The sequence below is a fragment of the Crocodylus siamensis genome, chromosome 4, assembly GCF_052110815.1.
Source record: "Crocodylus siamensis isolate JL-2025a chromosome 4, ASM5211081v1, whole genome shotgun sequence".
Taxonomy (NCBI): domain Eukaryota; kingdom Metazoa; phylum Chordata; order Crocodylia; family Crocodylidae; genus Crocodylus; species Crocodylus siamensis.
In genome coordinates, this window is record NC_143398.1 from 85,820,478 (window position 1) to 85,841,893 (window position 21,416).

The window sequence follows — 21,416 nt, forward strand, 5'->3', positions numbered from 1 at the left end:
ATGGTGTGTATAATTTAAGACTTTTTTCCCAGAAAAACGTATTATAATACACAAATGTACATGATCTATGGGAAGTTGGAAATGCAGATGGTGAAGAGAAGAGTTTGGATAGATGCTACTGGAAGTGTGCCAGATCATCTCATTAGCCACTCAGTCTTCTGCTCACTCTGCAGTATTTATCTGAAAGGGACGCATTTTTAAACAGTGTGGGATAAACCATTAAAAAAGAAAGTAATGCTCCTGCTTGGTCAACCACTGCACATGCTCATAGCTGTTTTTACAATGCAAGTGGAGAACTGTTACACCACACTAGTAGGAAGATTTTTACTTACTCATTATAAAAAATCCACTGAAATTCACTGAAGTCAGAGAGGGAAATAATACAAGAACAAGTGGAGAGTTAAGAAAATATATTAACCCTTGAATAGATAAATATGTTAATGATCAGTAAAACAGACACACAACCCATTAGCTACAAATACAAACTTAGGATTCCTGAAAAAAGGCAAATATGCATATATCTACAATGCAGCATTTGTTAAAAACTTGATTATTGCTGCTCTCATAATTGAATCATGAAAGAGACTTGGATTGTCATGAATAGCAAGTCCACTTTTTGGCCTGCTTTTCTCATCTGTCCTTCTGCATGTGCTAGCAGCCAAACGTAAGTCCAGCCTCTCTTTTCACTTGTTTCCAAGAGTTGTCTGGAAAAATTACTGGGAATAACTTGTGTTGTGTTTTTTTAAAAACTTGTTAACACGATCCAAAAAACCTTGATAAATATTCTTTAAAAGGCTTATACAACACGATCTTTCTATATGCTTTATTTTGGTATATATAAATAATTAATTTGGAAGACAATTTTTTCTTAGTTTTTCTCTCAAGTTAGTGCTTGACAAACCATTATGTTCTATCAAAAATACATAGAAAACTATGCAGAATATATTTCTTCTAGTCTGATGCACATCCATATGTTTGTGGCAAAGTACTAAAAAGCACTTAAAAGGAAGCAGCAATCAAATCTTGTACACTTTATTTGGAGTCCTCATTTTGCGTGTTGTCCTCTTCAACTATCCTGTTTCTGCCAGCATCACTGTGCAGTCCCAGCCTACCTCGCTCTCCAGATGGCCCAAGCTCTTGGAGTTGTTTTCTCTGTGTCGTTTCTAGCTCTTCCAGTCGCTTGCGAAGCAAGGAAAGCTCCCTTTGATGCTGCTCCTCCTTGAAGTTATGGACAAACCAAATAATTAGATTTGTACTTTTTTACAACACTTACAGGCCCGTTGGTGGCAACCCATGTCCTCTATAAGTAACTTTACAAGTCCCATTTTTTAATGTTTTCAAGTCCTGGAGCAATTTCATGAAACAGAAGATACTCCAGTTTTCAAGAAAGAGTTGTTCTACATGCCCATGCTGCTCTCAATATTACCTATACATCAGTAACTCCAGATTGCAAAGATGTACTGAAGGAATCAGATCTGCTGTGAGGAGATGCATTTTTCAGTGTCTTCATATAAATCTGAAAGTTAGTTCACAGACTGGACAACACTCTTTCCTTTGTAGGTTTAAGTATCCTGTACACTGACAATGCAGGCAATTGGACAGAAATACAATTATATAAAAAAATTGTATACAAATATATATATGGACAGATACTTAAATGTACAAAGGAACGAGTGTTGTATATATAAAATACCTCTTCTGGTCACTATTTGTATTTCTGTCAAATTGCCTTTTTATTCCAAGATATAAAATAATAAATTTGAGTCCAACATTTATTTAATACATCCTCACCTGCAGGTGTGGAAAAGAGACTTCAGGCACAGGGATCAAGGTAGATGACATTATACTGACTGGATTGAGTGACGGTATGTTAGGAACCAGAATTAAACTCCGAAATTCATTGTGTCTGCGCTGCAGATCCTTTAGTCTTTTCTGAAGACGTGTGTATTCTTCATAGGGAACGTTCTGTCTATGAATTAAGAGATTGGACTTCCTCAAAACATTGCATCAGAAGTACATCTGTCCATCTTGCATGCTGCTAGCCAGTTTTCTGTGAGTGAGGATGACTTGTAATGGAAGTGTATGCATCTCCCCATGGTTCTTAATCTTTTTAGATTCAAGTTACCTTTCCATAACTTTTGCAAATGGAGTAGCACCCAGTTCCAAAAACTAATCTATATTACAGTGCTTACTTCCTTGCAAAGGGGCCAGGCACTGGGAGTGAGGGATTGGTCAGACTCTGACAAGCCTGAGCCTGACCTTATCTGCTTTGCTTATCTTTTCACACCCTGCTTTTCTCTTCACACCTCACGGCACCCTTCAGAGAATCTGGCGCTGATTGAGAATCACTGGTATATCCCATACGCAACTCAAGTGTAAGGCCTTTAGGTGTGTTCTTTCCAAATGTGCAGGCAAAAATAATATTCATGCCTGAGCTGAATTAACTACTGCCTTAGAAACCCAAATTAGCTCAAAAGGGAAAACAGAAGAGATTTTTAAGCATTTATACTTAGCAAGAAGCATTACATGGACAACTGAATTTTTAAAATTAAAGGCAAATTAGGAAACTCAAATACTAGTGAAATTTAGGTAATTAGTGAAAGAACCAACACCTCCCTTATCTGTTTCCAATGTGTTTTAATCTTGTGTATTTAATAAAGTATAAAATTATTATGTATCTTATAATATACATTTCTGCAGGGTTCTTTTTTCCTTTCTGCTCTCTTTGACATCTACAATACTGCTAGATGCAGTGTCTCTTTGTTACTAACCTTCTCATGACCACTATACCCTGATTAATACTTCCCTTGAATTCAGCTCTCATTGCTGTCTTCAAATCTCTCTCTTCCTTCCCTACACTTGTTCAGTGATGAAACAGCACTAAATAAGAAAAGGGTCACACTCTGTGCAGCCCACCATCTGTTAACTGACCAGTGCATCAGAGCCTGGCTGACTTCAATAAGGCTTCACTCATGGGGAAACTTCTTCAGCAAGTACAACTCGATTGAACTCAAGTGACTAAACTGCCCATAATGTGCATGCCCTTCAATATTTTGTCACTGGATATATTTTGTACAGCTTTTGGGCTGTACTGCCTCTTCATTCAAAAAAATTATGATGACCAAACAAACAAACACACAATTCCACAACCATGGTTTCCAGGATCATATCAATCAAAAGTAAGATTTTATTACCGATTTAACACCTGGTTTTCTGTTTCTAGTTCTTCTCTCTTGGCTTCCAAGAGTTCTATTTTCTCCTGCAGTCTCTTTTGCTTATTGTCAGTGAGAGCCTTTCTCTGTCAAACAGAAAACACATTGAATACTTACAAGCTGTCAAGGACTGTCTTATTCAGATTAAGTCAAGTCTAAATTGCATTTGCCCTTATTCAAAGACTCAACTAGCTTATACAGAGATTCAGTTTTATTTCAAAGGGCTTATTTCATACATTTATTTTTCATTCTCTCTTTGATTTAGAACAGCGATGAATGAAAACAAAATGCTTAGAATCCTCAAATGCCAAGTGCAGAAGGAAACAAACCGATTAAGTTACTGAGTTTTGTAAGTCATCAGCTGGAAAACTATTAACATTACTTTGCATTAGACAATGACACAATTGGATAATCTCATCAAAGTAGTACGTGTTTAGAAATATGAATTGGAAACTATAGACACTATTCCCACTCCAACGTCACCAGCAAGCGATGTGAATGCTGACTTTTAAATAAGAAAATTAGAGCACAGACTGACAAGCTACTAGCTTTGGAACAGCCCTCATGAGATCATGTAGCTCAGGAATGCTCAACCTCTGGCCCCCCAAACCAAATCCAGCCTGCAGAGTCATGAGTATCTGGCCCATAAGGCCCCCCCCCACAAATCAGGAAATGTGGTGGTAGGGGAACTGTGGCAATAAATATGGCCACCCTCCCCCAGCTGCCAAATTCCCAAACCCCGGCAACAGGTTGGGGGTAGGCCACACATCTTCCCCTGTGGTTGGATGGGACTGGGCTAAAACCCCTTCCCCCGCATTGGACAAGTTCAAGTCCCCTTCCCCTTGTGAGGCTGGGTTGGGACCAGGGCAAGCCATGCCACCTATTCTCTTCCTCCCCGCGGCAGGGCCAGGCCATGCCCCCTTCCCCACCCTCCCAGACAGGGCCAGGCTGGAGCCAGGATGCCCCGTGCCCCACTCCATGTGGCCAGATAGAGCCTGCCATGATCACTCAATGCCAGATTAGGCCCATCAGCCAGATCCAGCCCACAGATGGCCTGGGCACTGCCCATCCAGCCCACCAGCTGAAAAGGTTGAACACCAATGGTCTAGTTCACTTCCACCATGTGCAGGCTTCTACATAGTTCATGCATGTTTCTGGCCTATAAAAGCTGTGAACTAATTCTGAGCTTTATTATGGTCTGCCCCACTGTCTGTTCTGAGGTGTGCACGTAGTCGCCACCAGCATGGAGCTGATGCCAGAGCTGTGGAGTCTAGCGCAGCTGTTTGCAGCCTGCCCGCTGCTTGCTGCAGCTGCCGAAAGCCCAGGCTGGCTGCAAACAGCTGCGCCAGACCCCGGAGCCTAGTCACCAGCTCTGTGCCGGAAGCAGGTAAGAGACCAGGGCTCCCTCAGGCCCCTCCCCCACTGCCCACTCTGAGGTGTGTATGCACATGCCGGTACAGAGCTGATGCCTGGGCTCTGAAGCCCAGTGCAGCTGTTTGCAGCCTCCTGGCTGCAGCAGGCCCCAGCTCTGGGTAGCTGCTGCCAGCTGGGAGCCTGGGCTGCTCCCAGCAGGCAGCTAGGACACTGCAAGCCCTACTGGGAGCATCCTGACCTCTGTCGCTGGCAGCAGTTACCTTGGCCATGGCATGCCGAGCAAAATGGCCTCGTGTGTCAGGCCCGGCATGCGTGCTGGGGGTTGCTGACAGCCAATAAACAGAGATTTGTATGCCAGATGTTTCATGGCATGTATACTGAGAAGAATTCTAATATAATAAAAGGCTCAGTCTGTCTCTCTGTGTGTCTGTGCGTTCATAGCGCTTCTGGCCAATTGCGCATGCGCTGCCAAGAGGGCAGGCAGCAACCGGCTGCTCGGGCCCAAGTTTGCACCACTGTTGGGGAAGTTTGGCGGCAGTGAACATGCCCTGGCTGCCTGAAGAGCGGGTCTTCCCCATGCCTCCCTGCCTGAGGGTGAAGGTGTGGGGATCACGGTGGAGGCACCCCCTCCCCACTGCCTGGCCTGGACGCCCCCAAGAACAGCTGGCAGGGAGGGAGGGGAGTGGGAAGGCAGGTGGATGTGGGCCAGGCAGACCATGAGTGGTGGGGGGGCGGTGCCAGACCCAAAGTGACAGGAGGGGCAGGGGGGAGCAGGGTCGGACCCAAAGTGGTGGTGGGGGGAGTGGCGCCAGACTGAAGCGCTGTGGGGAGCGGGGTTGCACCCAAAGCAGTGGGAGGAGAGGGGGGAGCGAGGCCAGACCTAAGTGTATGTGGGGGGGGTTGGACCTGAAGCAGCAAGGGGGAGGGGGGAAGCTGGGCTGGTCCCAAAGCACTGTGGGGGAGAGGGGGGAGCAGGATTGGACCTGAAGTGGTGGTGGTGGGGAAGACGAGGTCAGATTCAAAACACCAGGAGGGGGGTGGGGTAGAGCGGGGCCACATGAGCAGCAGCCCCCTCCCCCATCATTCTTGATGGGCAATTTGCTAGTCAAGATATAAAATTCAATAATTCATCAAGAGTATCACTAATACCAAGAAGGCAGGGTAGAGATGTACCTTAACATCAAATGCAACATACAGTTGTTTGAGTAGAAAAAATGTATCATAGGGATTTTACTAGCATCTTCTTGGTAATATTTAATAAAACATCCTTACCGATTAACTCTTGTTCCACATGCAGAACTGTTTGATCAACAAAAATGACTACTTCAGGACACATACATACTACTGGCACATCTATAGTATAATGCAACCACTTCAATTTTAAACATAATGCATTTATGTGCATCTTGAAGCACTGGGTACATTTCTCTTATGTAATTATATATACCACATCCTGTGAAGTGTCAATACAAAAATAACTAATTCAAAACTGAGCTTTCTCCATAATAATATGCGGGTAATATCTGTACCTTCTTTTGAGCAACAGCAGCCCGATGAAGTTTCTCTTTCATTTGGTTATACTTCTCTTCTCTTTCTGTGATGCGCTGAATTAATTTATGCTTCTCCTCCAACCATTCTATGCGTTTGTCTTCTAAACTCCTTAAAGAAGATAGATGAAAACCAGAGTAGTCAGTGTTCAGGAATCAATAATGGATAAGATGTCAACAACTAGGATTCTTGGAACAGATACTGTACGTTTCACCCTCCTCACTCTATTTTAGGCCACGTATTGCAAATATCCTATTTAAATTTCAATTGTGCTTGGAGTTCAATGACTACAGAATTTACAATGCATAGTTTAATCATCGATTTAGTACAATGTGTACAAACCGAATCAAACAAACTAGTCAGATACATGCAGTCTGCTTTAGAACAGGATGTTGATCATTCATAAGTAACATGCACAAAACACATTTCTGCCTTCACCCAGGGAAGCTAAGTTAAACTGCAATGAAAGTGAGCAGAGCAGTGCCAAAATCAAAATCAGCAGTTACAAAGGCTATCCTGGTTTTGCAAGCCCATAATATGGCAGGCTGCTGTAATGCAGTCTTCTCTTGTGAATCGTGTAAAAGTGCAATGGGATCTAACACACAATTCACATTGCACCTCCTGCCATTCCACAAGTGCTTCACATACCCCCACAGCTGACAGACTGCATCAGCTGTGGTCTACCAGCTGTCTGGATGTGTGGGGTGTCCCCACAGCTGGGAGCCCTGTCAGCTGAGAACTAGGATCAGTTCCAACCCACAGGGGCTGGGAACTAGGATCAGGTAGGAGCTCCCAGGTTCGGCGGGTGCACATGGTCCCCCAGCTGGAAGCTCCAATCAGCACACACAGGCTCCCTGGATGCACATTCAGTTAATGGCGTGATAGGAAGCAGCTACAAAGTTATTACACATATTTTGTGGAATAACTGTAGCTTATTTCTCTTTTTATCACACCATGAATTGACTGAACATGAGGCTGGGTGACCACTTAAGGCATAATTAACTGGTTAATCATCACACCTCAAGCGTAACGTGTAGATGAGGCCAGAGTAGCATACAGTCTACAGCACTGGTCAGAGAATATACCAGGCTGCCCCATGGGCACTGGGATGCACAAAACAGTACCCCAGCTGAGCAAACATCAAAACACTATTTGCATGTATGCAGTCATTTGTATGTTTAAAAGCACTGTAAAGGCATAAAAACTAGATCAAATTACCCACCCAGCCCACAAAGCATGTTCCCCTCAACTCTACACCTATGGGTACTGCAACCCAGAATGCAGGTAGCCCACCTGAGGGGCACAAGACAGCACCTTATGTCCCTATACGGACATGCACAGCAAGTCACAATCCTGTGCTGATTAATACCAACTAATCTACATCATCAAGGTGACCAGAGGATTAATCTAGTGATGAGGAACCAGAAAGGCAAAGTGGCCCAAGGTTACTAGCTAAAGTGCAGAAATCAAAATATATTCAGTTTTATACATTGCCGTTCTCATCTCTTAACACAACAGTAGATCTCATTTCTGTAGATGTACCAGCTGTGGTACAGTTATTGCTACATCAAAAGCGTCCAAATAGTTGGTGCAGCCTCAGGACTGACTTACTCACTGACCAGCTGCGGATCTAAGTTACCTTCTTGTACAAAAACAAAGGGTGAGAGTCCAAGCTGCACTTCTAGGAGATATGGCATTGAGCTCATGGTACCCTACATTAAAGGCAACCTTTAATCTACCTCCGTACCATCCCAATCTTGGACTACAATCACAGAGCCAGCTGCACTGGTGCCCCTTTGCATTGTCTCACTGGATACAACTCTACAGCTGTCAAACTTCAGATTTTTATCTACAGTGCAATTCCATCTTGCTCACTTCTGGACCAGGAACCCTTTTAGATCCCCCTGAGGAAACAACATGACTATTTCAAATAAGGCCAGGTGCCTGCTGTTGACTTCTCTGTAAGAAGCAGAGATTCTGAACAGTATGATTTAACATTAAACAGAAGTTACCTATATGTCTGAATGCTGTAACACACCACAAAGAAGGCTCAATCATATGCTGCTTAGTGTTTTAGCTGGTCTCGTTTGGAGAAGCCTGCCTGTGGCTCCTACCTTCTCCCCACACCTGGCTCTGAGCTTGACAGAATGCTGACCCACTTTCTTGCTCCTTTTCCTTGAGTCTTTGCTCCCTGGCTTAGTTTGAGAAGAGAGAGGTGATTAGCCATGTTTTCCTCAACCGAGGCTCTGGATTCTTATCCATTACCTGCATTAGCTTTCATAAATCTTATATCATATCAATGGGTTTACTTTGTTTATCGTCTTTGATCTCCTCAACCCACCTTTGCCCCTCTCAGCACTGCTCCCTCCTTTCCTCTCCCTTTCCCTATCCCTATTGTATAATTATTGTATGCTATAAGGAGCTGGAGCAGGGATTCCTACACATACAATACAACCCCCAAGCCATAACCATTTAAAACAGAGACTGACTCAGACCACACCCAACTACTCCTGGAAAATGACAACCACCAAGGTAACCATGGAGGACAAGCTTGGCTTGGCCTAGGTAGTACCCCTACCTCAAACAGTCCAGCAACAGGCTACTTAATTCCTATGTTCACCAAGGCACCAGGCCTTACAATGGATCCAGATGCCTGCTTGTGTCCCTTCATCAACACAGACCATATCACTACCAGACCAAACAAAATCCATGGTTCATTCACCTGTTCCTCTAACAAAACCTAATATCATCATTTACCCAGTATCCCTCTGTCATCTATACTTGACAGATTCTTATGTGCCAGAACAAATGGATATTGGTCTGAAGTCAAGTCCAGAAATACACAAAAAATCTGTGGAAAAACACTTCAAACTCTCTGGACATTCTGGGCATTTATACACATACATTTGTCTGCTCTGACACGCTGGAGATCTGGTGCATCAGAGCAGACTCAATTAATTGAGTCTCCTCCGTATGCAAGTTGACATGCCCGGCGCTGCGTTGCATGGATTTGTAGAAATGGCGAAATGCACATCAGCGCTGAGAAAATGATTATGGTGAGCTTTTGAACTAAAACACCTTTGATGTGTTTTAGTTCAAAAGCGCACTGTCACCATTTTCTCAGTGCTGATGCACATTTCAGCACGTATACAAATGCATGTGCCGCAGCGCCAGGCGCTTTTAAAAATGCCTAGCACTGCAGCACAAACGTGTACAAATGCCCTCTGTTACTGACCTCAGAATAGCTGTTCTTAAACTGGCAAATTTAAAAAATAGACTTGAATGTGGAATTGTAGAACAAGAAATGATCCACAGACTGGATTTTGAAGTATGGTCTAAACTGGGACTACAGAATCTTCTCATTACCTGGATTAGCTTCTATGTCCCCATGGGTTTATTGCTTCCTCGTTCTCCCCAACTCCTCCTGCCTTTTACCCCATCTCTCTCCTTCCCCCCTTTCCTGTCTTCTGTATTTAAGTCACTCCTATTTGATAGCCTCTACATGTCCTTTCATAGCATCTGACAAAGTGAGTTGTTGCTCATGAAAGCTTATGCATCTGATTCAGCTAGTCTGTAAGGTGCACCCCTACCTTACCTTCCACCTGACATCAGACTAACACAGCAAACTCTTTCTCTAGCTCTACTGTATTTAAATTACTTTATTCCTATCAATTTAGTACCCCTGTTCTCTGCCAGTCCATTCATAGCATCTTAAAAGGTAGGCTAGCCTATGAAAGCTCCATCTCTCTGAACCAGTTAGTCTATAAGGTGCCATTCTGCCTTGCCTTCTGCCTGGATTTGTGAAGAGAAACTTATTCTAACCCAGATGAGTCATACAGGCAGTTCCCTGACACCTCACAATTGATGGCCCGCTTTCTAAAAAAAAAAACTCCGGAGAAGTTGTTTACTGCAGGCATCTTATCTCTTGGTCCCAGTTTCACTTCCTGTCAAGGCAGCTCCCACCTCTAGTACAACTTAACCCTCTGAGTTCAAGTAGGTAGCATTATTAAATTGAACAGGGAAAGCAATTGTTTTAAAAAAGATGCACCTGAACTTCTCAGATTGCTTCAGAGACAAAAGGTGCCAGTATAATTAAGCAGACCTAGTAGTTGTAGCAACTGACAGTCTTATAGACTTCAAAGCCTCCTAGAATCTGCCCTACTGAGGCCATGATGTACCCTACCTGCTGCTTAATGCCATGTTTTTCACCGGGGCTTCAAGCTACTTTCAACAGTGCATGAAGTAAGAGAATCTCCATTGGATAGACAGAGTTTTTACAGCCCTTTCACAACCCTAAAAGGGTGCCAATCCTTATCCAAGATGTTACATTCCCTTCTCCACTTAAATAAAGCATTCAAAAGAAATTAAACTATTTAACACCCAGCTAACAACTGAAATTTATTTGTAGCCTACCAGGTTTTAGAACTTGTGCTAAGTTAAAGAGCAGCACTTAAAAAGTATGTCAGTAAAGCAGAAATTGTTAAGACAATAACTTTTGCTCAGCAAAAGTAAATCTAGGGCCAATAATGTGATAGCACACCTGTTACAATCTCTCTCATTTCCTCAAGATATATACTTTGTTTTAAAAGAAGAAATGCAAGTATTGAAGTTACCTGTTTGTTAATAATTTGGTATTTTTCAGCAAGGTATTAAAACATCTTTAAAATGTAACAGCCCTAAGTTGGGAAAAAGCTTTGGTAGCAAGTTTGCCCTGGATAAGAGTTTTCACTGTACATATACTAGCTGCTCCTAACAAGCAGAAGAATGAAAAAAAATCAACTGAAAGTGATCAAAATTATTTAAAACAATCAATTTTCAATCTGGAGTAAACCCTTTTTTCGGTATATCCTACCTACCACATGGCATGTGTAACACACTGAAAGAGACTGGAAAAGGGTTTCAATAATCATACCAAAATTAGAAACAAGCCATTTTTTTGCCTGTATGCACTGCGAACCCTGCTACTACAAAAATGCACTGTAGGTTTAAGACTGGACAAAATAGTGTATCTAAGATGCACTATTATCTGTGATGCCTGGAAAGAAATACTGTAAAAAATATATCTAAATATAAAGAAAAAAATCTGTTCTGACACAAAAAGTAAATGCATACTTCTCTGCTTCTTGCTGAGCCTTTTCTGCTTGACTTCTTGCATTTCGATATTCTTGTTTTAGTCTCTCCAACACTTCTTTAAGTTTTTCATTGGAATCCAGCAAGTCATTTTCTGATTGAGAAAGTGAGGCCACCTGGAGCTGCAAATCATGAATTTGCTACAAAAGAAATAAGTTTTCATTTGAGGAAATACATGGAATTAACAACTGCTTCGGGACACTGGCATGAAGTAGGAGGCAGCTGGCTTGATAATTCTGCTAATTTGGCTCACTATTATATCTTTGTAAATCTTCTCTGTTCTCTCTTTTTTTTTTCCTCCCAAGCCTCTCTCTAGAAAAAAAAAGTTTTACAATAAATGCTCTCTAGATAAGGAAGACTACTTCCTCCGAGGTTACAACTGAAATGGAGAGAAAAGTATAAAGTAGAAGTCATTCTTTGGTATCCCTTTTTTGGACCTAGAACAGAGACACTGAAAAGACTGTCTGCAATGCTTCTTTTATAGAACAGGCATTTCATTTATCAAAAAACACAAAGGGGGCAGATTATGGTTCAGCTTTGTTCATCTGTGAAGGGCCTTTTAAAATGAATAAGACTCCCCCTCCTCCTTCCAGGTCTCCTCCGTATCTCAGCTGCAAGTACAAAAGAATATGTGAATAGTTTTCTTAAAGGCAAACACAGTGGACGTGTCTACACGAGATACTACTACACAGTCATTACTGTACACATATTTAGTACGTGCATTAGCAAGTAATAAATACATGTACAGTAACCAGAATTACTGAATATTAGCACCAGTGAATGGCTTTTAACTGATGCTACTGCACAGTAGCTTAATAATTCTATGCAGTAGCATATTAGCATTATCCGTCCTGTGATGCGCTACTGTGCAGTATTTTTCAGCTACTGCACAGTTGGCATCTTGTGTAGATGCATCCACTGAATAATAAAAGTGAAAAATATGAATTTGTCTTGAGTAAAAGTATCACAGTGTAACTAACCTTCATCCTGCTTTATTGAAGAAGACGCATTATTAAGTGCATCTTCCCTGTGTAACTCCATCTGGGTTACCTTAGCTGAATCAGCAACTAGTAAATTTACTTGAGTCAAGATTTAGATTTTATTTCCAGTACTACTACCAATTCATTGTGCTATGCAGGCAACCTATTCACCTCTATAATGCATTTCTTAAGCTTTTATGAACATCAGATAAAAGATGAAGCATAAATGTGAAGTATTATTTAGAAGGACTTTATAAGTCTACAGAATCCTGACTTCCAGTTTAACAATACATAAACAGTATTCATTAAAGCAAAGAACTACAATATAAACAATCCAAGCTTTGAAAACCTTTGTGTATGTAGTGAAATATGCCTTTGAAGCAAAGGACTGTGATAAATCAGTTTATAAAAGGCAGATAAATGTTTGTTGTATGTGTACATATTTTCTTTGTATCATCTGTAACAGATTCTGGCCTTAATTTCCCTAGAGCACTGTAAAAATGTAAATGAAGTTTAAAATGAAGAGCTTTTGTTTGAAGAAGTGACAACCCTTTATTGTAAAACATCACAATACAATACAAACTCTTACCTGTTTAAGATCAGCATTTTCGCTTTTCTCTTTTTCTAACCCTTCTGTCTGAATAATTTGCTGTTGAAGTTTTAACCTAAAATTTAATATAGTACACTTTTGTCTAATTAAAATGTAACTGTTTAATCTGTTAGCAGTTGAAACAGATCAGTCTGCTTAAAACTTTTGAAAGGCTGATTAATTTTTCAAACGAAGGTCCTTTATCATCAATAATAAAAGAAGAAATCCTGTTTGTACATCATGATTAGTACTGTACTGTTGTCAGAGGCATCATGAATTCCACTATTTGCCTGATTACTAATGCCTTCAACTTAACAATGGAACCCGGCATCCAGTTAGAAGGGTATGATAAATTCACTGGGAACTTTGACAGCTCCCAAGCTAAGATAGTGGGACACCAGGAACTAAGAGTGGGAGAACTCAGATTATGGCTCTTGACTTGCCACCTGGAGCTTAATTACAGGAACAGAGGACAGTTTCTGCTACTGTGGGACTAATTCAGCAGGAAATCAATTTTAAATTAGTTCTGTAAAATGTGTGCCCCCCCCGACTGCTGGGTGCTACTGTGTTTACTGAAAAATGAGGGATATTTTGATTAAAGTTCTGCAACCCTGACACTTCTGTTATATGATTTAACTATAATTTTTTTTCCTTGCCTTTTCCCTACAACAGCAATCAGACATTTTTTATTAATTTACTGGGACAAACACCCTATCAGCAGGATATTTTTTACTGAATATTTAAGGTGCTACTTAAAAAACCCTAACAAAACCCCCCCAACAAAAACAATGTTAGAAAAAATCTCATTACCTAACATTCTGAAGTTCTCTTCTGCTGGACTCTTCAGCCACCTGCACAACACGTAGCTTCTCTTCATACTGACCCTTTTCAGACTGCAACCAAGCATCTTGTTCCACTTTATTCCTCTCTAGCTCAGCTAATCTGTTCTCAAGTTCTAACCTGCAACAAGTTTAAGTATTTACTTAAGAGCTGTGACAAAACAACACTGGAAATGTGCAACAGTTTAATTTAACATTTAATAACAACTTTTGCAAACCATGCCCTCCCCTACTCCTTTTAGAAAATGAGCAACAAATGAACAAACATACTTTTCATCTTGCAGTGCTGCAAGTTTTTGAAAGCCTTCTTCTCTGGCAGCTTGCACTTTACGAATTAGCTCACGATCCTTTTCTACTAAAAGCACTTTGTGGCGTTCAACTGTCGTCTTCAGAATCTCATTGTCTGAATGCAGTCCTGTTTTTACATTAAGAAGTGTTACATTGCAATATTCACATAAAAATAATCAAATCAGTTAATACAGTTATTTTACAAGCTGATAAAATTGAACTATAAATCCACAGTTCAGGTCTCCCATTGCAGCAATTCCATCCACCCCCACCCCAACTCCCCATGGTTTTTATTGCAACAAACAAAAATACTTCAGATACCGTTTTAAAAACACCATTAGGACTCTTTGTAATGGTTTTTAAAATATAGAACAAAACAGGCAAAGTCTTGTCTTTGCAGTATCAGTAAAATGCCCTTGGATGACACTTTGACTGCAGATGAAAAAGGGATAAGCAAACAAACAGATTATAATTAGAAAATACAAAGTGAAGTCAATAACAAACGGACAATGAATTAGTAATGACAGCTTAGTGATATAGTTAGAGAATAGCCTCTGTTTTAAACCACTCTCATAAGGTAGAACAAGTATGGGGGAGAAGTGTCAATAATATCTAAAATTCACCACTCCAACATATTAGGTGAACCTGAGATTGGCAGAAAACTGGGATTTGAGAAAATATTATGAATAGCATAAGTTATCTAGTCATGTGGTTTGGAATGGATTTAACACTAGAACAATGGCTAGCAATGTTTTAAAATCTGACAAGATGTAATCAGCAAGGTACAGGCACTCAGTGGCAAGTTGGCTCCATACACTGCAGCAATGACCCCTGGTTTCTTAGGCAATTCAGTGAGAGACAGGGAAATTCTACAGCAGGTTCAATAAAAAGTGGACAAATTGGGGGTTTTATTTAATTCCCCCAACTGAAGTTATTACCTATTGAATTCATTTTTATTTTCTTGCATTGGCACACTCTACCAAGTTACTATTTCAGGCTGGTTACTGATGGAACAGTGTTCTGTTTCAAGTGTTGTTTAGTTTCGAAAGCACTGTTCTGTTTTGTTTCGTCAAAAGTGTTTTACAGTTTTGATGCTGTTTCGATGTTTTGCCCATAGGCTATTCCGCACCCAGAGCCGGGAAGATCTGTACTGCCGCTGGCCCCAGCCAGCAGCACCAGCTTCCTGTCATCTGGCAGGCAGATTGGGGATCTACACCACTGCGAGGAGTCTGGCACAGCCCCCGCAGCCCTTCTGGGGATGCAGGTGAGCCCCTGATCTACCTGCCGGATGACAGGAGGCTGGTGCTGCTGGCTGGGACCAGCAGCACCCAGGGCTGTCCCTAGAGGGGAGCGAATCAGGGCAACTGCCCCAGGCCCTGCGCTTTGGGGGCTGTGCAGAGCCAGGTGGAGTGGCCATGACAACTCTGCACTACTGCCGCCGACTTTGCATCTGGCCACTCGCTACCCCCTCCACCTCCTGCCGCCAGCACTGTGGCAGCTTCTTCGCATCCAGGGCACATGGGATTTGAGCAGGGGCGTGTCCCTGCACCCTCTTCAGGTGGGCTCTGGTCAGCAAGCTGCCAGATGTGAAGCCGGCGGCAGCGCAGTCACCATGGCCACTCCACCTGGCTCTGCAGGCCTCCCCAGAGTGTGGGGCCCAGGGAGGTCACCCCGACTCATGCCCCCAGGGATGGCCCTGGGTGCTGCTGGCCACAGCCAGCAACACCAGCCTCCTGTCATCCGGCAGGCAGATGAGAGCCTGCACCCCTGGGAGCAGTCTGTCACACCCCCACTGCCCTCCCGGGGGTGCAGGCAAGCCCCTGATCTCCTGGCCAGATGACAGGAGGCTGGTGCTGCCGGCTGGGGCCAGCAGCAGCACTGATCTTCCTGGTGCTGGGTGCGGGCTGTGCCCAGTGTCGGTCCCAGCCAGCAGCACCAGCCTCCTGTCATCCAGGAGGCAGATCAGGTGCCCACACCCCCAGGAGAAATCCAGCACAGCCCTACAGCCCTTCTGGGGGTGCAGGCAGGCCCCTGACCTGCTTGCCGTATAACAGAAGGCTGCTGCTGCCGGCTGGGACCACAACTGAAGCCAAGTAAGCCTGGCATAGAAATTCAAAATGTTTTGAAACTTTTGAAACATTTCGAGTGTCCTTGTTTCATTTCAAAGGCTTCTGTTTCATTTTAGTTTCGCTGTTCTGAGCTTGAAACATCAAAACAGCTTTGAAACAAAACACCAGGTAAAATTTTGCACAGCCTTACTGATTAAAATTTTAGGAGCAGAAAGAGAAAAAAAAAGGTGACTATATAATATTGATAAAAAGCTGAGTAAAGGTTTATGTTTAAGAAGTGTTTTAGAGTCATTAACTGCTGTAAACAGAAGTAATGCTTTAACTTCTAGACCTGGCTGAAACCATTTCTAGCCTCTCTGACCGAACAGCAAGTCCAAATTTTCAGATGTGTATGCCACAATCAGGTCTGTTTTGGGGAGGTTAATTTTCATTGCAGTATAGTTATATTTACAGGTTACAAACAGAAGCCACTAGAAATTAACTGCACATTACCATCCATTTCACTTTGAATCCTGTTTTTCTCTCTTTCTACCTCACTTTTTGCTTTTGCTGCCTCCAGTTTCACATTAGTTACTTCTAATTTGAGTGAATGCTTAAGTTCTTCTACCTGTGGATTACAAAATAAAGCCAAATAACATATCCCAGCAGTTTCTTGGGTCTGAGTTTTTCATAAAACACACTGCTAAGAACATATTTTACATAACAGTACTACTCTTATTCTAATACAGCATGCTGAATACATTCTTCTTTCTGCTGCGTTTCATGAAGTAATTCCAGAATAGTCAAGGTTATCTTTAAGTTTGCTACATATTCCACATGCTAATACTAATAAGACTATAAGCTATAACCCTCTATATTAGATTCTAATATGCCACTTCTTTTTAAAGATCCTCCAGATATGAAGATAAAAAAAATTATCAGATAAATTAGCAATTAGGTTGAATAAAAAAATACAACACTGTATAGGCTTGCATGTCCAGATAGTGAAGATGTACTCAAAGAAGATAAGCAATCTACTAAACAGAGTGTCAAACTACTGAGATGTAGTAGCTGGTAGAGGTGCAAGCAGTGGGCCGTATTCGATTCAGATTCAACCCGTATTTGGGGGACAGTGATTCAATTTGCTGATTTGGATCACTGTCCCAATTCAATTCAGTCGAATCCAAATCTGAAGATTCGATTCTGATTTGGAGAATCAGCATAGACAGCATAGACACACCTTTATGTTTTTTCTACATATCTCAAGGTACCAGGTATGGCTCATGAATGCTGAGATGGTGGGGCAGATGGAGCATCTCACAGGAGCATGGGGGGGGCGCTCCCCATGTGCTCAGTGGTGGACCCTCCCCACACTCCTTCAGCTTGGCAATTGGCCACAGGGGGATCCCGGGTGTGCCCCCCCCGACTCAGGAGGTACCAGTTGCCAAGCTGGGGGGGTTGGGGGGGTGAGGAGGGGGGCGGGGTCCTCTACATGCTTTGTGGCAGACCCGAAAGTGGACTGGAAGTGCTTCTGTTCCCTTCTAGGTCCAATGCCAAGCATGCTGGGGACCACTGCCACACTCCATCCATCCCACCATCTCAGCATTCACGAGCTGCCTGGTACCTTGACGTATGTAGAAAAAACATATAAAGCTGTGTCTATGTCTGAACCGTCAAATTAATGGGCCTCCTGATTCGATTCAGATTCAGAGATTCAGTTGCTGAATCAGGCTGGATTTCTGCCGAATCAAATCAGCAACCAAAGCTTCGCACAGCCCTAGTAGCTGGCTTGTTCAACACGAATACAAACAAAACCACTCTCCAGTTACCTACATACAAAATGATACAGCCCGAATCTTGAAACCAGGGGGGCCAGACTTACTCACCCTGGGAGCCACATCAAGAGCCAGGGGGGAAGGGGAGAGGGTGCTGAGTGACTCGGAGTGGAGGTGAACCCCCTTCCCACTCACCCCCACACCACCTAGCTGCTGCAGCTTTCCCTGCAGGAAGTGTGTTCTGCGGCAGGGGAAAGATGGAGGAGCAGCGGGAGGTGCCAGGGTGCACTGTCTCCAGGAGCTGCAAGTACCGTGCCACAGTTTGGCCACCACTGCTCTAAACAAAATAAGGCATCTCACTATTTTCATAAAATTTATACCTCCTATAGTTGGCTGTCCTAATAATGGAGAACTTGAAATAAAAGATTCTCACTTGAAGTGCCTTATTATAGAACTTGATGCCTTGTCACTTTAAATGAAAACTATGATGTTGACTCTAAATTATTTTCCTGGTTGCTAAAACCTCAAAATCTGGTTAAAATATAGCTAGAAAGATGACAGTGACATGAAATAAAAAGCAATACAGGAAAACAAAACAATATTCCTTGCAATCCCTATTTTTTTCAGCCAGACAGCTACTTACAGCCCATTGGAAATCCTATATTGCTACACTATTTTTTAAAAATCTGGTTCTTTCCAGTTTTAAAATGCATTTTAAACGAAATAAATCTTTTCTAAAACTGATGTGTACCTCAAACTCCCTCATAAAAACAGTAGTTTAAAGTAGAACATCAAATCACTAAAGACAATTACTGCCTGCATTGAAACTTTCTATAGTTTAGGCTTTTGTGCACAGTAATTACATGGTCAGTGAGAATTAAATATCTAGAGGAAAGCACTTATAATGAAAATCCATTTGCAGTGACAGATATAATTACAACCTGCTAGCATATACAACTTGCAAAAGGTTAAGAATGACACAGTAGCTTATTAAGAAACCATATTGTAGATCTGGTTGCTTAAATATGAAGTTGAGAACATTTTAAGGATAATATTCAACAAGGAATCAAGGTGGCCTTTTGGGGTGAAAGACCCACTTGGGCATTCAAAGGGCCTGTGTTTAGGGCTAAATTTGGCACAAAGTGGAAGGAAGGGGACATTTTACTGCTCATCGTAGGGGCAATTTTTCATGAAGTGACAAAAGGAAGATAAATAAGTCTCCACCTTCTCCAAGTGACACCAACAGTTATTCAAATTTCTCACCATGCCTGGGGTCATTCAAAAAGCAGTAGTGAACACAACCCCCAAAGTTGAACCACCCCTTGCACAAGTTCTGACAGGGAGAAACAGGGGAAAAGAGGAAAGAAAGGATAAGGTTAGTTTTTTTGGGGGGGTAGTATTTTTTTAAATATAATGTATGGAGTGTCACCTTCTGGAGATGGAACTTTTTTCTCTTGTGTAATATGTCTAGTTGATACAGCTCAGATCCTTTGTTAAAGCTCCCAGGTGCAACTGTAATTACTCTCTCTCACCCCCCCACCCTCATGCTATATGAGGGAGCTTGCAAGATTAATTTTGCCTTATTCCTAAAGAAGACTAGGCCAGCAGTTCTGAACTGGGGTGCCACAAGACTCTATCAAGGGCTGCATGGCTTCAGCACTGCTGCAACCAGTTGTAACTGCCCCACAGGCCTCTGTTTCTAGGAGGTGATGGAGCCAGACCGAGAAACAGCTGTGGCATGAGGAGGTGGTTCTTGTCCGCTGTAGATTTATGGAGGGGGCAATGTGGGAAGGAAGTAGAGGAAGCGGTGCTACAGCATCCCAACTGAAAACTGCTGAGGTAAGCTGAGACAGTACAACAGTGGCTTTTACCTGGAGTGCTGTCAAATTCAGTTATGGAGGGCTGCCCTGAATCTAAAAAAGACTGAGAACCATTAAGTTAGGTTCTTGGGTGGGTAAGTAGTTTCAGTATCAGATCAGCACTGATATAAAGAAAATTGTTTGTATCCGAAATCAGGCTGATATGGCCAATAATTTAGCCAATAAATGGCCTGTGCATCTGCGCAGCCGCAGTGCAGTACGTAGGTGGTGAGGAGCACAGCCCGGCAGCTTGGAGACCTGCGTGCAGCTGATAAGTCTATGGTGGTGGAAGGGAAGGGGAGAGGGGGGTGGGGGAAGATCAAGGTCTCTGCGATGAGGGAGGAGTTGGGCTGGGGCTTGAGCAAGCACTGCCCAGCTGGGGCAGGGTGGGTGTGGGATGAAGCTGCGGCTCGTTTGAGGGCCGTAGGGAAAGGGGGGGTGGCTCCTGCTCCTGTGTGCCGCTCATCCGGGAACTGCTCATCCAGCAGCTCCCACCGCTGCTCCTGCAGTTCATCTCGGAGGGCATGGAGGGGAGGGGCATGTGCCCCCAGATCTGCGCAGGGTGGGCTGTTTCCAGAGGGGTGGGGCTGCACTTGGTGTGGGCAGCAGCAACACTGGAAGGGGGCTATTCCAGAGGGGTGGAGCTGCAGCCAACCCAAAATTCACTGTAGGCCCTCTGAATTCCCTTCCCAGCACTGTTGCCGCCCGCCCCGAGCACAACCCTCCACTGGAAAGAGCCCACCCTGTCCCCTAAAGATCCAGGGGCACACCCTCCCCAAACCTGTCCTAAACAAGTTGTGGGAGCAGCAGCAGGAGCTGCTAGATGAGTAGGTGAGTGCTGGACAAGTGGCTCTAGGACAAATGGCATGCAACGGCCGGAACTGTCCATGCCTCCACGCAGCGCCCAGACGAGCCACGGCTCCATCCCATGCCCTGGCTGGGCAGCGCTTGCCCTAGCCCCTGCCCCAGTCCCACTCCTCCCTCACTGCAGGGGCCTTGATCTGCCCTTCCCCCTTCCCTTCCACCATAATAAACTTACCAGTTTCACGCAGTTCTTCAAGCTACTTGCTGGTATCGGAAATCGGATCGGTATCGGTCAATATATCTCCTTCAAAATTGGCTACTGGTATTAGCCCCAAAAATCTCTATTGGTGCACCCCTAGTTTCAGGCTGACACTGACTTGGTTTTGTGTTCTAAGTACTGGAAATGCTAAAACCTGTCTTTAAGCACTCCTGGGATTGTAAAAAACTAGCCTGTAATCTGTTCCATAGTTCACCTTTCTCATGCTAGGTATATTCTGGAGACATGTTATCCTGATAACAGTAACTGTTAGGTAATGTCAAATGTATGTCATTTATTTTGGAGGATGAGTTCCAAAAAGCAGTATATTACTGTTTGGAATGGTTAAAAAAAAATCAAACTGTGCTGAAGGTATTCTGCATGCTAATTCAGTATGTTTATCTAGAAGCTTTGGATTCCCCAGCTGGTTCAGGAAGTGGTGTGTGGCCTGCTGAACAACTATGACCTCTCACACAGATTAAGAACATTATTAGGGGGTTTTTTTCTGCTGGCAGAAATGAGTACATTGAATAAATGCAATTACAACTATTGGCATTATCTTTGAGATGAATGAAGAGAAGTGGTCCAAGTCTTTCTTCAATGGGGGCAGTGCATATACCCCCACTCCCTGCCAACAAACAGCACAACATGCTCGTGAATGGAGACAGACAGAATCACAATGCAAGGCTCATGTACCTAGGAGTTATGGATTCA

The 21,416-nt window shown here is 43.1% G+C and overlaps 1 protein-coding gene across 3 annotated transcripts in view; it reads right to left on the minus strand.

Moving 5' to 3' along the window:
• Positions 1-395: 395 nt before the first annotated feature.
• Positions 396-21,416, minus strand: part of CEP83 (centrosomal protein 83) — a 53,250-nt gene continuing 32,229 nt past the window's right edge. For all 3 annotated transcript variants that reach the window (XM_090042704.1, XM_090042702.1, XM_090042703.1), the window contains exons 8-16: positions 16,522-16,636; positions 13,943-14,087; positions 13,644-13,793; positions 12,834-12,909; positions 11,247-11,404; positions 6,116-6,245; positions 3,195-3,298; positions 1,792-1,969; positions 396-1,218 (exon numbers count right to left, since the gene is read on the minus strand). In XM_090042704.1, the coding sequence (XP_089898830.1) occupies positions 1,033-1,218; positions 1,792-1,969; positions 3,195-3,298; positions 6,116-6,245; positions 11,247-11,404; positions 12,834-12,909; positions 13,644-13,793; positions 13,943-14,087; positions 16,522-16,636 (1,242 nt within the window). In that variant the 3' untranslated portion in view covers positions 396-1,032. The remainder of the gene's footprint in view (positions 1,219-1,791; positions 1,970-3,194; positions 3,299-6,115; positions 6,246-11,246; positions 11,405-12,833; positions 12,910-13,643; positions 13,794-13,942; positions 14,088-16,521; positions 16,637-21,416) is intronic.